Source organism: Phascolarctos cinereus, unplaced genomic scaffold (assembly GCF_003287225.1).
Source record: "Phascolarctos cinereus isolate Bilbo 61053 unplaced genomic scaffold, phaCin_HiC Scaffold_2;HRSCAF=192, whole genome shotgun sequence".
NCBI lineage: Eukaryota > Metazoa > Chordata > Mammalia > Diprotodontia > Phascolarctidae > Phascolarctos > Phascolarctos cinereus.
The window spans coordinates 118,867,362-118,884,892 of NW_027555625.1; the positions used below are offsets into that span (position 1 = coordinate 118,867,362).

Here is a 17,531-nt window from a genome sequence, read left to right on the forward strand (position 1 = left end):
AAGCTTACAAAGTAAAGGGAATTGCCTTGTGCCCCTCCTTTTCACTCATAAGTAATTAAAAATTCTAGGTTTTAACATTAAAACAGTAACCTCAGATAACTTAGTTAACAATTTGGTAATTTTCATAAGTGATATTTAAATTGTTTTAGCTCTAAGCTGTTCGTTAATCACAGGTAAAGATGGGAATACCTGATTTTCTAATTGATGATTATAAAACGTTATAAAAAAAGATTAACAAGGCTTCATAAAATAATTTAGCTGGTTTTACACAGTTCTCTCACTATCTTTTAGTCTCTTTTAGTTCACATTTAATAACATCCAAATTATTAAAAATTGTTTGACATAACACATAAAAGTTTACCAATTTGTAACGATACTAGATTTTTTAAAATTTGAAACAAACATATTACTAATTTGAATGAACTAAATTATCTTTTGGTTGTGTTCCAATACTTAAATACTTTTCTTTTTGATCTGAGGAGGAAAACTCACCCTCCTTCCTTTTTCTCATTCTCTCTCCCCTACCCCAACTTAGCCAAGGTTGGAATGCGAGAGAAAGGAAGAGAATATTTTCCAACAACTTATCTTTGATAATCTTTCAATTTTACATCCAAAGCTTTGGCCAGAGCTCAGGATGCAAAAGGAAAGAGAATTTCTTCTTAATAAGTCTCCAAAAGTTTTCAAATCTTTTTACTCTCAAATCCTCTGTTCGTGCTATTAATGCAGACAGATTATGCTATTCTTTCTACCCCTACTTCTCTCATTCTTGCATGCTTAAACTTTCTTGTTTTTTATCAATCATATAATGTAAATAATAAAATATTTTTTTCTCTCCTTCTCTCCCCCATCCACCTGATTCCGGGAGGTGGCTGGTATTAGGGGAGGGGAAGAAGGGGAGAAGGTTACTAGCAGCATTTCAGAATCCAGTTGCCGCTGGTGGCTGTGTGGTGGTAAAGGATCAAACAGATTACAGACGTTAATCACAGACAGTCATTCACACAGACACTGACAAACATAAAACAAAATGACAGGGAGAATCCAGAGGATCAGAGGGACTTGTCAGAAATTCCCTGCAAAAATCACACAATTTATTTTTTCGTGATTCTCCTAATTTTTTTATGGAGACAGGCAAAAAGCTTAAGATCTGCACTACCTTTAGTTATGTGACACAATTCTTTTATTGTGGCTGGGTTGGCCTTTGAACTGGAGGAATTACGGCTACTGCTGCTCCCATTGTTTGTTGGGGCCAGAGCAGACTCCAGGAGGCATTTCCCAAAAGTGGATTGCCATTTCTGTCTGTAGTAGAGTGACACTCATTAGCCCAGTGTTTGCCCCTGCGACATCTAGGACAGATCTGTGAAGTTGTCCGAGATTTCTGTAATTGAGGATGACACATGGGGGCTTTACAATCTTTTTTCAGGTGACCCTGTTTTCCACAATTATAACAGCGGTAATCTTTGCTGCTTTGAGCTGATATTAATGCCACAGCAAAGGGTTCTGCTAAGGAGGCTGTTGTTCCTACATTCTGACCTCTTTTTATCATTTCTGCAATAGGTATGTCAACCCCTTGTTCCAACTAAGCACTTTTTACAGTCAGTATTGGTATTTTCTTCAGCTAGTCTCTGTAACAGAATGGAAGCTGCCTCAGAGTTGCTGACAACTTTGTTGGACAGGCAAAACAATCTGCAATCCTATAGGGACGACTAACTGTCCAGAAGTGATCAACAATCCCCTGTCTTTTACTAATGATTTTAATACTTTTAAATGATATTTCCTGTCTCTTTTTGCTGATGAGCTTTGTCCCATCTCAGCTGCTTATGTTTTCTTATATTCTCAACTGATTATCTTTTCTTATGCTCTCAGTCAGCCTGTGTAACTTCACCTTCACTGTAAACTAAATATAACAAGGTATTTCAATTCAAAGTGAAAATAAAACACACACACTTATCTGTTTTTCTAATCCTGCTAACCTGGTGAGCTAAAACCACATAAGAAGAAATTATCGCCCTTACCTTGTTTGCCATCTTTTTTCAAACGGCGGGGAATCACCTTCTTTCCCTTTCCAGTGATCCATTTGCTGTCTTTTTTCAAACAGCGGGAGTTGTCTGCTTTCTGGTGACCCATTTTCCATCTTGTTTCAGACGGGTGGAGCACTCCTTGTTATGGCTGTTGGCCAGACAGCCCACCGTGGTCAAGGGCTACTCACCAGGGGAAACCACTCTTTCAGGCTCCCACGTCCCTGTCCCTGTTCGGGCGCCACTTGTTGCGGGCACCTGTGTACCTGACAGTATTTGTTTTCCGGCGAGTATGAGAGAGAGAAAGAAATTATGCAGGCCAGGTGGTAGCAAGTCTAGAACAAGCTCCGTTTATTGATCTGAGGGTTAGGGTTTTTATACCCCATTTGTGGGAAGAGAACCCAGAGTGGAAAAGGCAAAGTATCAACAATAGTTTTTCTCATGGGAATGGTAACTAGGGGGAGTCCCCCCTAAAACGTCTCTTCGCTTTCTGGTTATCTTTCAAGGTCCTTCTGTTCTCAAGGGAAAGACAGAGCAGGGGAGGGCTTGGAGAGCCTACATTCTGACTTAGGTGGCCCTCAGACTAAGGACACGTTACAAGTAAAACCCGGCCTGGCCTAAATCCTCAAACCCATCAGTGCAAGCCCTTTACAGCCTAGTATACTCCTCTTTTCCTCTACACATATATGTCCATGGTTATCTCGTTACTTGCTTTATAATACTTTCTCCTCTTTGGCTTATACCTTTATATTTCTGGTCCACCTTTTTTTTTTAAAAGTATCTCATTTGAAATGTCCTGACTCAGGTATATGTCAGTATTTATACGTTAGTACTTAAATGGGTATGTGGTTTCATTTGGTGCAGACTGCTACCTGTTGGTGACACTTCTTACCCTATGAGATTCTTTTCCATATTCTTCCATAAGTCCTTACAAGGAATCTCCCATGTGTTAGAGACCTTCCTCGAAGTCTTTTAATATTCTGTGGGGATGATATAGCATTCATACTGTATTCTTTTACTTATTATTTTTGAGAATGAATTTAGTATTTATTGATGACAACTATGTTAGGCAGACTGTTATCTACAAAATAGTGGGTACTATTACTACTAATAGTAGGTACATCATAGGATTAGAGAAGAAACATAGACTTAAGCTGATCCTCTCTCCCCATTTTAAACATGAAAACCTAAATCCCAGAGAATTTAAGTGACTTTTTTGAGGTTAGATAGTCAAGTGCAGCTGGGAATTTTTAAAAAGTAAACAAATTAAGTCAGTAAGTATTTATTAAGTGCTTACTGTGTGCTAGGCACTGTTTTGGGAATACTAATACATAGAGAAAAAAAAAAAAGACAGCCCTTTACAGGGCTGCTCATCCACCTTTGGTATCCACTTCCACCCAGCTGTCACTTGTGACTCCAAGAAGCTATAACATGTACCGTGGCTACAAACAGGCTAAACCAAGTCAAGAGTGACTGACAGGCTTCAAATCTGGCAGTGAGTGGGGGGAGGTCTACCCCAAGGATGTGAAGACTTTCCCTAGATGAGAACATTTGGTTCCAATGGCCTTGAAGGTAGCTGAAGCAGGCACTGTGAAACTCTTAGAGTTTGGTTAGACATCAGAAATGCCAAGGTCATCTACTGCATCCCAGGCCATTGCCAGTCATCTTGACTTTGTCCTGCCACTGGACTTCAGTAACTCAGAAAAGAGAGTGAGGCTGATGACTTAAATCTAATTCATATGCAAATCAAGACATGCCCTGTGATGTCATTGGTTTTCTTCAAAATGAAGAACAAACAACAGTACCTAAAAGGGAGCTGGAAAGGGAGTGGAGGAGGGCAGGTGATGATTATATTCAGTATAGAGGAATGGTAGAGAAAAATCAGGATATTCAGGAGCACAGTCTGGAGGGAAATGAAGATATGTCTCCTTAAAATGGAGGTTCTAGAAGGATCTAGTCAATCAGAGAGAAGGCCTTGGGTGGAGGGTACTTTCAGTGTGAGAGGTAGTTCAGAGGTAAAGTGAGATTCTGAGGTGAAAAGGTTTCTGTGACCTCTTAGAGAAAATCCTATGAGATAGTCAGGAGTGCAGTCTGGAGAGGAATGAATGATAAGTGCTCCAGTTCTAAATCCAGCACTCTTCATACTACCTCAGACTTAATAATTATGTTGGTAGAATGAATGACTGTGCCACTGCAGCTCATTAGCAGAGTCTTGCTTCATTTTATAATGATTGTTAAGATAATAACAAGAGTTAGCAGAGCCAAGTTTTAATGCTCAAATGAGATCAGGTCTAAGGAAAATATATACTTTGAGGTTGCCATCAGAAAGGAAAACAACTATATTTTATCTCCACTCCCAAGTAACTTTTGTGATGGCCTTAAGAAGAATGAAGGTAAATAAGGAGTTCAAGATGCTTATTAGTCGTATTTTAGAAAGCCTGATTTCTGTTTTGTGTAATAAACCTGATTGTCAGATTTTCATGGCTTCAGAGAAGCTACATACCTTGTTAATGCCAGAAAATTCTGCTTTATTCAAGTCCCAGGTTTGTAAAGTTAAGGTGGTATGAGGATCCTTGGTGGTTAAAGTTTTACAAGTCTCAGTACAAATTCTTAAGGCAAGTAGGCATTTCTTGGGATGTTCTCACTAGAAAAACTCTCTCTCCTTAGAATTAATATTTGAAATAAATTAAAGTTTCAAATATCAAAGTCTTGTCAGAAATGAAAATTAGCCATTAAATAAAAAGCTAAAAAATTAGTCAAAAAAGTTGGGTATTTTCATATAGCTTGTACTTTAGTTTACTTTCTTCTCTCTCTCTCTCTCTCTCTCTCTCTCTCTCTCTCTCTCTCTCTCTCTCTCTCTCTCTCTCTCTCTCTCTCTCTCTCTCTCTCTCTTTTTCTTCTGGCTAGGCAATTGGGGTTAAGTGACTTGCCCAGGGTCACACAGCTAGGGTCAAGTGTCCGGTCTGAGATCAGATTTGAACTTAGGTTCTCCTGACTCTAGGGTTGGTGCTGTATCCGCTGTGCCACCTAGCTAGCTGCCCCATTTTTCTCTCTCTTTAAAAATAAATGCATTTACTTATCTTTTGTTTTCAATATTCATTTTCATAAGACTTTGAGTTCTAAATTTTCTCCCTTCCCTCTCTCCCTTCTTCCTTCCCATTCTCCCTCTGAAGACATCACGCAATCTTATGTAGGCTATGCATGTACAATCTTATTAAACATATTTTTAAATTAGTAATGTTGTAAAAGAAGAATCAGAGCAAAAGGAAAAAATGACAAGAAAAAAAAGAGAGAGAGAATAGTATGCTTCCATTTGCTTTCAGACTCCATAGTTCTTTCTCTGGATGTGGATAGCATTTTCCATTGGGAGTTTTGGAATTTTCTTAGATCATTGCACTACTGAGAAGAACTGAGTCTGTCAAAGTTGGTCATCACACAGTGTTGCTCTTACTGTGTACAGTGTTCTCCTGGTTCTGCTCACTTCACTCAGCATCAGTTCATGCAAGTCTTTCCAGCTTTTTCTGAAGTCAGCCTGTTCGTCATTTCTTGTAGCACAATAGTATTCCATTACATTCATATACTACAACTTGTTCAGCCATTCCCCAGTTGATGGGCATCCTCTCAATTTCCAATTCTTTGACACCACAAAAAGAGCTGCTATAAATATTTTTCTCCATGTGGGTCCTTTTCCCATTTGTATGATCTCTTTGGGATATAGCCCTAGAAGTGCTATTGCTGGGTCAAAGGGTATGCACATTTTTATAACTCTTTGGGCATAGTTCCAAATTGCTCTCCAAAATGGTTAGATCATTTTACAACTCCACCAACAATGCATTAGTGTTCCAATTTTCCCACATCTTCTCCAGTATTTCTCATTTTCCTGTTTTGTCATGTTGGCCAATCTGATAGGTGTAATGTGGTACCTCAGAGTTGTATTGATTTGCATTTCTCTAATCAGTAGTGATTTAGAGCATTTTTTTCATATGACTATAGATAGCTTTAATTTCTTCCTCTGAAAACTGCCTGTTCATATCCTTTGGCCATGTATCAGTTGGGGAATGACTTATATTCTTATGAATTTGACACAGTTTTCTATATATTTAGGCTAATTTATAGTTCTGTGTATTTTAGGCTAATTTATAGTTCTCTATTTTAGGCTAATTTATCTAAAATATAACTGCTTATCATTTTGAGGAAAACATCATTTATTCCTATGTTCTCTAACATTTTTAATAGGAATGGGTGTTATATTTTGTCAGAAACTTTTTCTGCATCTATTGAGATAATCGTATGATTTCTGTTAGTTTTGTTGTTGATATGTTCAATTATATTGATAGTTTTTCTCATATTGAACCAGCCTTTCATTCTCGGTTTAACTCCCAGCTGGTCATAGTGTATATCCTCATGATAAGTTGCTATAATCTCTTTGCTAAGATTTTATTTAAAATTTTTACATCTATATTCATTAGGGAAATTGGTCTATAATTTTCTTTCTCTGTTTTGGCTCTTCTGGGTTTAGGTATCAGCAGCATATTTGTATCATAAAAAGAATTTGGTAGGACTCCTCCTTTGCCTATTTTTCCAAATAGTTTATACAATATTAGAATTATTCTTTAAGTGTTTAGTTGAATTTACTTGTAAATCTTGGAGTAAGTGGCCATGGAGATTTTTCTTAGGGAGTTCATTGATGGCTTGTTCAATTTCTTATTCTGAAATAGGATAATTTACTTTATTTTCTCTTCTCTTAATCTGGGAAATTTATATTTTTATAAATATTCATCCATTTCACTTAGATTGTCAGATTTATTGGCATACAGTTGAGCAAAATACCTCCTAATTATTGTTTTAATTTTCTCTTCATTGGTGGTGACTTCACCCTTTTCAGTTTCAATACTAGTAATTTGGTTTTCTTCTTTCTTTTTTTAAATCAAATTTACCATAGGTTTATCTATTTTGTTTTTTTCCCATAAAACCAGCTCTTAGTTTTATTTATTAGTTCAGTAATTTTCTTAATTTCAATTTTATTAATCTCTCCTTTGATTTTCAGAATTTCTAATTTGGTATTTAATTGGGGATTTTTAATTTGTTCATTTTCTACCTTTTTTTAGTTGCGTGCTCAATTTATTGATCTCCTTTTTCTCTATTTTATTTATGTAAGCATTTAGAGATATAAAATTTCCCCTAAGAATTGCTTTGGCTGCATCCCATAAGTTTTGGTATGTTGTCTCATTATTGTCACTCTCTTTGATAAAGTTATTGATTGTTTTTATGATTTGTTATTTGACCCACTCATTCTGTAGGATTAGATTATTTAGTTTCTAATTGGAAATTAATTTTTAATTTTTTAAAATTTCTGATTTTTAGTCTATCTTTCCATGGCCCTATATTACATGTAATTTTTATTGCATCATGATCTGAAAAGGATGCATTTAATGTTTCTGCCTTTCTGCATTGGATTGTGAGGTTTTTATGCCCTAGTACATGGTCAATTTTTGTGTAGGTACCATATACCGCTGAGAAAAAGGTATATTCTTTTCTATCCTCATTCCATTTTCTCCAGAGGTCTACCGTATTTAACTTTTCTAAAATTCTGTTCACCTTCTTAATTTCTTTCTTGTTTATTTTGTGATTAGATTTATCTAGTTTTGAGAGGGAGAGACTGAGGTCCCCCACTAATATAGTTTTTCTGTTTATTTCTTCCTGTAACTCACTTAACTTCTCCTCTAAGAATTTAGATGCCATACCACTTGTTTAGTAATTATATTACTTCATTGTCCATGGTACCTTTTAGTAGGATGTAGTTTCCTTCTTTATCTCTTTTAATTAGATCTATTTTTGCTTTTGCTTTGTCTGAGATCAGGATTGCTACCCCTGCTTTTTAACTTCAGCTGAAGCATAATATATTCTGTTCAAGCCTTTTACCTTTACTTTGTGTGTCTCTCTGCTTCACATGTGTTTCTTGTAAACAACATATTGTAGGGTTATGATGTTTAATCTACTCTGCTATCTGCTTCTATTTGATGGGATAGTTCATCCCATTCACATTGACAGTTATGATTCCTAACTGTGTCTTTCTCTCCCTCCTATTCTCCCTTCCCTCCCCATTTATGCTTTTCTCTCTCCTTTCTCTCCTCACTAGTATTTTGCTTCTGACTCCCATCTCACCCAATCTTACCTCCCTTCTATCAGCCCCTCCCCACCTTTCTTTCCCCTTTCCCCACTACTTCTTCCTTCCTTTCTCTCCTCCCTTCTATCTGTCCCCTTCCCTTTTCTTTCCCCTTTCCCCTCTTACTTCCTTTAGGTAAGACAGATTTCTTTTTTTGTTTGTTTTTGTTTGTTTTTGTTTTTTAGGCAGTTGGGGTTATGTGACTTGCCCAGGGTCACACAGCTAGTAAGTGTCAAGTGTTTGGTCTGAGGCCGGATTTGAAGTGAGGTCCTCCTTACTTCAGGGCCAGTGCTCTATCCATGCGCCACCTAGCTGTCCCTAAGATAGATTTCTATACCCAATTGAATGTGTATGTTTTTACTTCTTTGAGCCAAATCCAATGAGAATTAAGGTTCAAATAATGCTCACTTCCCTCTCTTCTTTCCCTCTACTATAATAGGTCTTTGCACCTCTTTGTGTGATACAATTTACCCTTTTCTGCTTCTTCTTTTCCTCTTCTCCCAGTACAGTCCTTTTTTTCACCACTTAATTTTTTAACATCACATAAAAGTCAACTTATACCCATATCCACTATGTATACACCTTCTAGATGCCATGATAAAGGTACAGTTCTCAGGAGTTATAAGTACCATCTTACCATGTAGGGATGTAAACAGCCTATCCTTATTGAGTAATATCTCTTTTTTTTTCTTTCCTGTTTACCTTTTTATGTTTCTCTTGAGACTTGTATTCAAAAATTGAATTTTCTGTTTAGTTCTGTTTTTTTTTTTTAATCAGGAATGATTGAAAGTACCCTATTTCATTGAATGTCTATCTTTTCCCCTGAAAGATTGTATACTCAGTTTTGCTGGACAGTTGATTCTTGGTTGTAATCCAAGCTCCTTTGCCTTCTGGAATATCATATTCCAGGCCCTCTGATCCTTTCATGTAGAAGCTACTAAGTCCAGTGTAATCCTGACTGTGGTTCCACAGTATTTAAATTGTTTCTTTCTGGCTGCTTGCAGTATTTTCACCTTGACCTGTTAATTCTGGAATTTGACTACAATATTCCTTGGCGTTTTCATTTTGGGATCTCTTTCAGGAGGATTCTTTCAATGACTATTTTACCCTCTGGTTCTAGAACTTCCAGGGAGTTTTCCTCGATAATTTCTTGAAAGTTGCTATCCAGGCTCTTTTTTTCATCATGGCTTTCAGATAGTCCAATAATTCTTATATTATCTCTCCTGAATCTGTTTTCCAGGTCACTTGTTTTTCTAGTGAGATATTTTACATTTTCTTTTATTTTTTTCATTTTTTTGATTTTGTTTGACTGATTCTTGATGTCTTACAGAGTCATTAGCCTCCACTTGCCCAATTCTAATTTTTAAGAAATTGTTTTCTTCAGTTAACTTTTGTACCTACTTTTCCATTTGGCCAGTTTTACTTTTTAAGGAGTTGTTTTCTTCAGTCAATTTTTGTCCTTCCTCTTCCAAGCTATTGACTCTCTCTTGTATACCTCTCATTTATTTTCCCAATTTTTCTTCTACCTCTCTTATTTGACTTTTAAAATATTTCTTAAACTCTTCCAAGAAGCCTTTTTGGGCTTGAGCCTAATTCATATCCCCCTTTGGGGTTTCTGATGTAGGTATATTGACAGTGTTGTCTTCTTCTGAGTTTGTATTTTGATCTTCCCTGCCCCCATAGAAAGAGTCTATGGTCAGTATTTGTTTCTGCTTTTTGCTCATGATGTTTGCCAGTTTCCTGGCTTTTAAAGTTGAGCTCTCCTGCTAGAGCACAGGGGGCATTTTCCCAAGCTTCTTGTGTTGGGGGTCAGGGGCGTGGTCGCTAGCTTTGTGCCCTGGGGCCTCAGGTGCTGGCTGCTGGAGGCTGTAGAGGTCTGGTAATTTTCCTGGTGCTGAGCTGGGGTCCTAGTGGTAGTGTCTGGCGTGTGTTGAGGCCAGGTGCGGTTTTTCTGTGTTTCCCTGGGGCTACACTGAAGCACACGGAGGTCTGCTGCAGGAAGACTCCTGCCCATCCAAGGCTGCACTATAGTAAGTAGAAGTCCACTGCAGGAGAATTCCTGCCCACGCAGGGCTGTGTTGAATCACAGAGAGGTCTGCTGCTAGAAGATACCTTACCTGCCTGGGGCTGTGCTGGCGCATGTGTTGGTTCTCTGAGCTGGAATCTGCCAGTTCCCCTGACTGTGCTAAGGCATATGGGGGTTCCTAGTGTTGACATTTACCTGTTCCACTGTTCTAGGGCTCAAGATCTCCTATTGGTTTGCTGCGTTGATGCCTGTTGTTGGCTTACTGGGATGCCTTCTATCCTGGACTGCTCTCCCCTTTTACCTAAGTGATATGGACCATGTTTGCTGATTCTCTAAGTCTCCTGGAGCAAAAGACTGCTCCACCCTGTCTTTCCACTGATTCCACTGTCCCAGGATCTTTTCTGGGGTGCTATTTTATAGGTGTTCAGGGATAAGAATGGGAGAGGGACAGCAATCTACTGTTTGCTCCACCATCTTGGCTCCTGGAATTTCTCCACATCAGTTTTTATAGAAAATGTTTTTATTCATTCAATGAGAAAAATTTCTTAAAGTACAGAAAATAGAATTTAATTTCTTTCTTAAGAATGGGAAACATGCTCAATTCTATCCAAGATAAATGAAAGAAACTGTTAGGTATTGTAAAGGATTCAAAGAATTATGTAACATTGCCTCTATTTTCAAGGAGCCCACAGTGGAGTTGAGAAGACAAACATTTAGAAGGGAAGATAACAAATGATGTGATAAGTGCTAAATGTTCTGGACAAAAGAAGTGGTAGAGAAGTTCAGAGAAAAGAGATAATTTTTCCTTTTGGGGTGGTCAGGAGAGGTGTTTTAGTTGGGTACTTGAAGGATTTAGATAATTGGGCAGAGAGATGGTAAAGGAGGATTGTATTAGGGGTCAGGTGAGAGTCACAGGTGGGATCTGTGTGTCAGTCATTGAATAATAGGGAATAAATGGAATTATTACTAACTTTTGTTTCCTGGCTTCCCTGTTTGGTCTTAGAATCCTTTATTTTTTAAGGCATATCTGTTGCCCTTCAGTACTTTGAGGGTCATGATTTTACCTCTCTTGGTCCTACTGGTACTGACATTCTGATCATGTCTAGTATAAACATGATTGCTAAAATCATCACCTAGTGACAAAACCATCTGATGATGATCGCTTATGAATTTAGGTTAGATCTTTGGAGGACAAACGTGTAGTCTATCACCTGGTCCTTACTAGAAACCATTTTATACTGGTAGAAACTTTTTCATATTGGTAGTACAATATTGGCACTTCACTGGCATAATTTTTAACAACTCAGTCTCATCTCCACACCGCATAGGTATTAAACAAAAAATGTCAAGTAAACATTTCTGAAATCTTTGATGTAACTTGTTTTTAATTCATTCAAGAACTATTTGATGACTTAAATTTTTTTTCTCCTCAAAAATGTAAATTATCTTATTAAAATGCAGCTACTCTGTGAGTTCTGTCTATCTGTCATAAACAAGGAAAAAGTAAAATGTCACTAATATTTTAAAGTAGGAAACTAATGAACAAGATGTACCATTTTTCATTATCAATGAAACAACTGTGTCAAAAATATAATTAGTATTTTAATTTTTAATCTCTGAAGTGAAATGTGGAAAATCCCCAACTCAACTTGTTACCGTAAGGCTGTTTTTCAGTCTTTTGTGGAATTAGCAAACTGCACAAGTCAAAGAAGCAGAAATACTAGCCCAAGCCACAGTTAAATACAATTTTGGGACTTATTTGTACCCTCAGTGACTTAATTCTCTCTACTTTGTAACCATCAGTATGAAATTATGCTGTCTTGATTGGCACATCAGCAAATACACATATCCCATAGCTCACTTTATCTAGTCAGCCCCCAGACTATATGCTTCACCTCCTGTCCACTTGTACGTTATTTTCTTGCTGTTAGCCCTATTGATTCTTCCCCCCAAGTCACTCCTTGCTTACTACTTCATGCTCTAAGAGCAGTAACCAAATCATGACTACCATTGCTTCTGGAAAAGTCATGCCGTTTATAGATGGGTTCTCCTTCTACTATGATATAAGCTCCTTGAGGGCAATAACTATCTTTGCATTTGAATCCCTAGCACTTAGGTCTTAGCTACAGTGTTTGGCATGTAATAAGTGCTTGATAAATACTATTCATTCATTCCCAGATGTATCTAAGATATGATAGAGAAGCTCCCATGACTTGGCAAAACAGATGTTTGCATCATTGTTTTCTGTTGAAGGCAAGGGCTTCAGAAAGTACACATATTTGAGAAATGAACAGCTTGGTAATGAAGGTGAGGCCAAACACTTGAGAATAGAATTTGGATTTCTAGATCATGGCTTAAAATAGGAATGGCAGTCTGTTACACAGGGATGGAGCTTAGGAAGAACAAAGGAGAACTCAGGAAAGAGAATAAAGAGGAGAAGGATTTGAAGAGAAAGAAAAGGAAAGGCAGTTGGCAAGCCCAGGGTAAAAGGTTATTGAGAAAGTAAACAGGTTGTTTAAGTGTGTAATTTCCTATATTCTTGGAAATCTGATCATAAGTTCTTTAAAGTGAATAGTTAGTGGGGAAACTGCCAAAGTGTATCGACCAAGATACATTACTTTCTCTGCCAAGGAGAATGATCTTTGCATTGGAAAGGACCAACTCAAACTGACCAACAGGAAGTAAATAACCAAGATGAGTTGAGATTTAGTAAGAGAGTGTCTAGCTGCGCTTTATGAGTTCAAGTCATGCCCAAGTTAACTGTCCTTAGGAACTCTAGAGGTTCCTGGCAGGTATGAAAACTGAGCCATTGTCATTATTCTTTGAAAGACTGTAGAGAACAGAGGAAAGGCACCATGTGATTTGAGAAGAACAGATATCCTGATTTTTAATAAAGGAAAGAAAATAGGGCTTAAAACTATAGGCTGATAACCTTGACTTTGATTCCTGGGCAAAATATGAGAATATATTATTATAGATGTTAGTGAGCATCTAGAAATGAAAATGATGATCAAAGAAGACCAGCATAGTTTATCAAGAATAGGTCCTGCCAATTTAACATCTTTTTTTTTTTGGTTTGTTTTTGATTGCATGACTAGTCTATTACATTGAAGGGATGTATAGATACCATTTACCTAGATTTTAGCAAATAATTTGTCAAAGTCTTTCATGCTGTTTTTGTAGACAAATAAAAGAGAGATGTTGTTCAGTTATATCCAACTCTTTGTAACCCTATAGACCATAGCATGACAGGCCCTTGTATCCTCCACTATCTCTCAAAGTCTGTCCAAGTTCATGTTTATTGTTCATGACAGTATCTGTCCATCTCATCCTCTGCTGTCTAGTCTGAATTAATTTCTATCAGTACTGACTGATTTTATCTCCTTGCTTTTCAAGGGAGTCTCAGAAATCTTCTCCAGCATCATAATTTGGAGGTGTTGATTCTGTGGCACTCAGTTTTCTTAATAGTCCAACTCTCACAGCCATACATCAGCAAGGTGATATCTCTGCTTATTAATATGCTGTTTCGATTTGCCATAGCTTTCCTTCCAAGGAGCAAGTGTCTTTTAATTTTATGACTTTAGTCACCATCTGCAGTGATCTTTGAGCCCAAGAATATAAAATCTGACCCTGCTTCCATTTCTTCTCCCATTATTTGCCAAGGAATGATGGAACCAGTTGCCATCTTTTGATGTTAATTTTAAAGCCAGCTTTACACTCTCTTCTTTCACCGTCATCAAGAGGCTTCTGAATTCCTCTTCACTTTCTGCCATTGGAGTGGTATCATCTACATATCTAAGTTGCTGTTTCTCCCAGAAACCTCAATTCCAGCTTTTGATTTATCCAGCTTAGTATTTCGCATGATGTACACCGTGTATGAGTGAAGTAAATAAAGTGAATATACAGTCTTGTTGTACTCCTTTTCCAATCTTAAACTAATCGGTTCTTCCACGTTTGGTTCTAACTGTTGGTTCTTTGCCGCCATACAGGTTCCTTAGGAGACAGGTGAGATGATCTGGTGCTCCCATCTCTGTGAGGGCTTGCCGTATTTTGTTGTGATCCACACAGTCAAAGGCTTTAGTGTACTCAATGAAGCAGAAATAGATGTCTTTATGGAACTCCCTTGCTTTCTCCATAACCCGTCAATTGTTGACAATTTAGTCTCTCATTCCTCTGACTCTTCTAAAAGCAGACTGCTCTTGTGGTAATTCTCAGTTCACACATTGGTGAAGCTTAGCTTGCAGAATCTTAGACATAGCCTTGGTGGCATGTGAAATGGTGGCAGTTGTTCCAGTCCAGTGGCCACTGTTGAGTTTCAAAATTTGCTGACATATTTGAGTGTAGCACTTTAACAGCATCATCTTTTATGATTTTAAATAGTTCAGCTAGAATTCCATCACCTTCACTAGCCTTATTGTTAGCAGTGCTTCTTAAGACACACTTGACTGTATTCTCCAGGATGTCTGGCTCTAGATCAGTAACCACCCCATTGTGGTTATGAGTAATGTTAAGATCTTTCTCATATATTCTTCTGTATATTCTTGTCACCTCTTAATCTCTCCTGCTTCTGTTAAGTGCCTACTATTTTTGTCTTTTATCATGCCCATTTTTGCATGAACCCTTGATAGCTCTAATTTTCTTGAAGAGATCTCATCTTTCCCATTCTGTTGTTTTCTTCTATTTCTTTGCATTGCTCACTTAAGAAAACCTTATTTCTCCTTGCAATTCTCTGGAATTCTGTATTCAGTTGGGCATATCTTTCCCTTTCTCCTTTCCCTTTTGCTTCCCTTCTTTCCTCAGCTATTTGTAAAACCTCATCAAAAGGCCATTTTGCTTTCTTGCTGTCCTTTAAAAAATTTTTTTTCTGCCTCCTATAAAATAAGGCAAACAGAGGTTAAGTTGCCTGGGGTCATGTAGCTATCAAGTGTTGAGGCCAGATTTGAACTGAGGTCTTCCTGATTCCAGGGTCTATCCACTGGGCCATATAGAGATCAATAAAAAGGTTTTTCCTTGGGTCCAGAGAATCAACTTCACAAGAACAAGATGGGAAAGATGTAGTTGTATTTAAAGAAGCCTAGTTTTTTCTTGATACTCTAATTAATACTCCTGGTTAGACCTGATTATGCCCCAGTGAGACCACATGTAGAATATTAGGAAGAACATTGACAAGCTGGAAAGTTTCCAGACGATGGCCACTAGGATGGAGAAAACTTCCAATAAATGGATGTCTCAGAATACTGTGGAGTGCCTTCAAAAGCTGAAGGTTCCTCTTCATTGTGCTTCATTGAGCAATAGTTGAATAACCACTTTACATCATATCATAGAGAGGATGCTTGTTCAGGCGTGGGTTGGACTGCATGGAGTCTGAGGTCCCTGCCAATTCTGGTGGTTTTTGTTTCTGTGTCAAAAACTAGTATCTAAGCAGTTATTACTTGGTGAACTTGATTTTAGCTTGGTTTTTTTTTTCTTTACAGGAAGAATCCTCAACACCAGATAGAATATAAGCACAGTGAACCTTCAGGTAAATCTTTTTATTTCATAAAACTAAAAATCATGAAAATGGTATTACTTATGTTGAGATTCTGTGAATTTGTGATTTTGTTGTGATTTTAATGTTTAGCATATTAACCCACATTCAGAAATCTTGAATTATTTATTAATTTATTTTGATTTATCAATAATCACTTCCATAAGCTTTTGAGTTTTTAATTTTTCTCCTCCTCCTTCTCCACCTCCCTCCCCAAGACAGCACATAATCTGATATAGGCTATACATATACATTCCTATTAAACATATTCACACGTTAGTCATGTTGTAAGGAAGAATTAGAACCAATAGGAGAAACCACAAGAAAGAGGAAAGAAAACAAAACAGAAGAAAAAAAAGAGCAAAAATATACTTCCATCTGCATTCAAACTCCATAGTTCTGTCTCTGGATGTGAATAGCGTTTTCCATCATGAGACCTTTGGAGATGTCTTAGATCCTTGTGTTGCTGAGAAGGGCTAAGTCTGTCAATGTTAGTCATCGCACAGCATGGCTGTTACTATGTACAACATTCTCTTGGTTCTGCTCGCTTCACTCAGCATCAGACCATACAAGTCTTTCCAGGTTTTTCTAAAGTCAGCCTGTTCATCATTTCTTATAGCACAATAGTATTCCATTACATTCATATACCACAACTTGTTCAGCCATTCCCCAATTGATAGGCATCCCCTCAATTTCCAATTCTTTGCCATCACAAAAAAGAAATATTATAAATATTTTTGTACGTGTGGGTCGTTTTCCCATTTGTATGATCTCTCTGGGATATAGCCCTAGAAGTGCTATTGCTGGGGCAAAGGGTATGCACATTTTTATAGCCCTTTGGGCATAGTTCCAAATTGCTCTCCAGAATGTTTGGATCATTTCACAGCTCCACCAACAATGCTTTAGTGTTCCAATTTTCCCACATTTTCTCCAACATTTATCATTTTCCTGTTTTGTCATGTTGGCAAATTTGATAGGTGTGGTGGTACCTTAGAGTCATTTTGATTTGCATTTCTCTAATCAGTAGTGATTTAGAGCATTTTTTTTCATGTGACTATAGATGGCTTTAATTTCTTCATCTGAGAATTGCCTGTTCATATCCTTTGACCATATATCAATTGGGGAATGACTTGTATTCTTATAAATTTGACTTAGTTCTGTATGTATTTTAGAAATAAGGCCCTTATCAGAGACACTGGTTGTAAAAATTCTTTCCCAGTTTTCTGCTTCCCTCCTAATCTTGGTTGCATTGGCTTTGTTTGTGCAAAAAAATTTTAATTTAATGTAATCAAAATTATCCATTTTGCAAGAAATTCTTGAATTTTTAATGGCAAATAATGAGGCACAATTCACGTGACAAAAATAAGTGAAAATTCAAGGGTAGATAAAGCACAATTACAGGAGAACAATTAGCTTCATAGAAAATTTTTTCAGTATAATCCAATGAGCATTTATTTACCAATTAATTGATAAGTGTTAATTAAACATCTCCTGTGTACCAGGCACTGTGCTAAGCACTGAGGATACAAAGACAAAAATGAAACCATTCCTGCCCTCACAGAACTTACATTCTTTACATATACATAAATAAGTGTATACAAAATATATTTAAATGAAATATAAAGTTTGTCAGCACTGGCAGCTGGGGAGATAGAAAAGCTTTGTGTGAAAGTATCTCTTGAGCAAACTTGCAGTAAATAAGTGATTCTGTGAGGCAGAAGGGAGTAGTATGTTATAGTCATGAAGGACAGATGGCCCGTTTGCAGGTGAGGAGGTAGAGATGGAGGATCATGTGTG

At 37.3% G+C, this 17,531-nt stretch overlaps 1 protein-coding gene across 1 annotated transcript in view; it reads left to right on the forward strand.

Moving 5' to 3' along the window:
- APLF (aprataxin and PNKP like factor) overlaps nt 1–17,531 on the forward strand; it is a 72,745-nt gene that overhangs the window by 44,870 nt on the left and 10,344 nt on the right. The window contains exon 9 of the mRNA XM_020985399.2: nt 15,682–15,728. Within this exon, the coding sequence (XP_020841058.1) occupies nt 15,682–15,728 (47 nt within the window). The remainder of the gene's footprint in view (nt 1–15,681; nt 15,729–17,531) is intronic.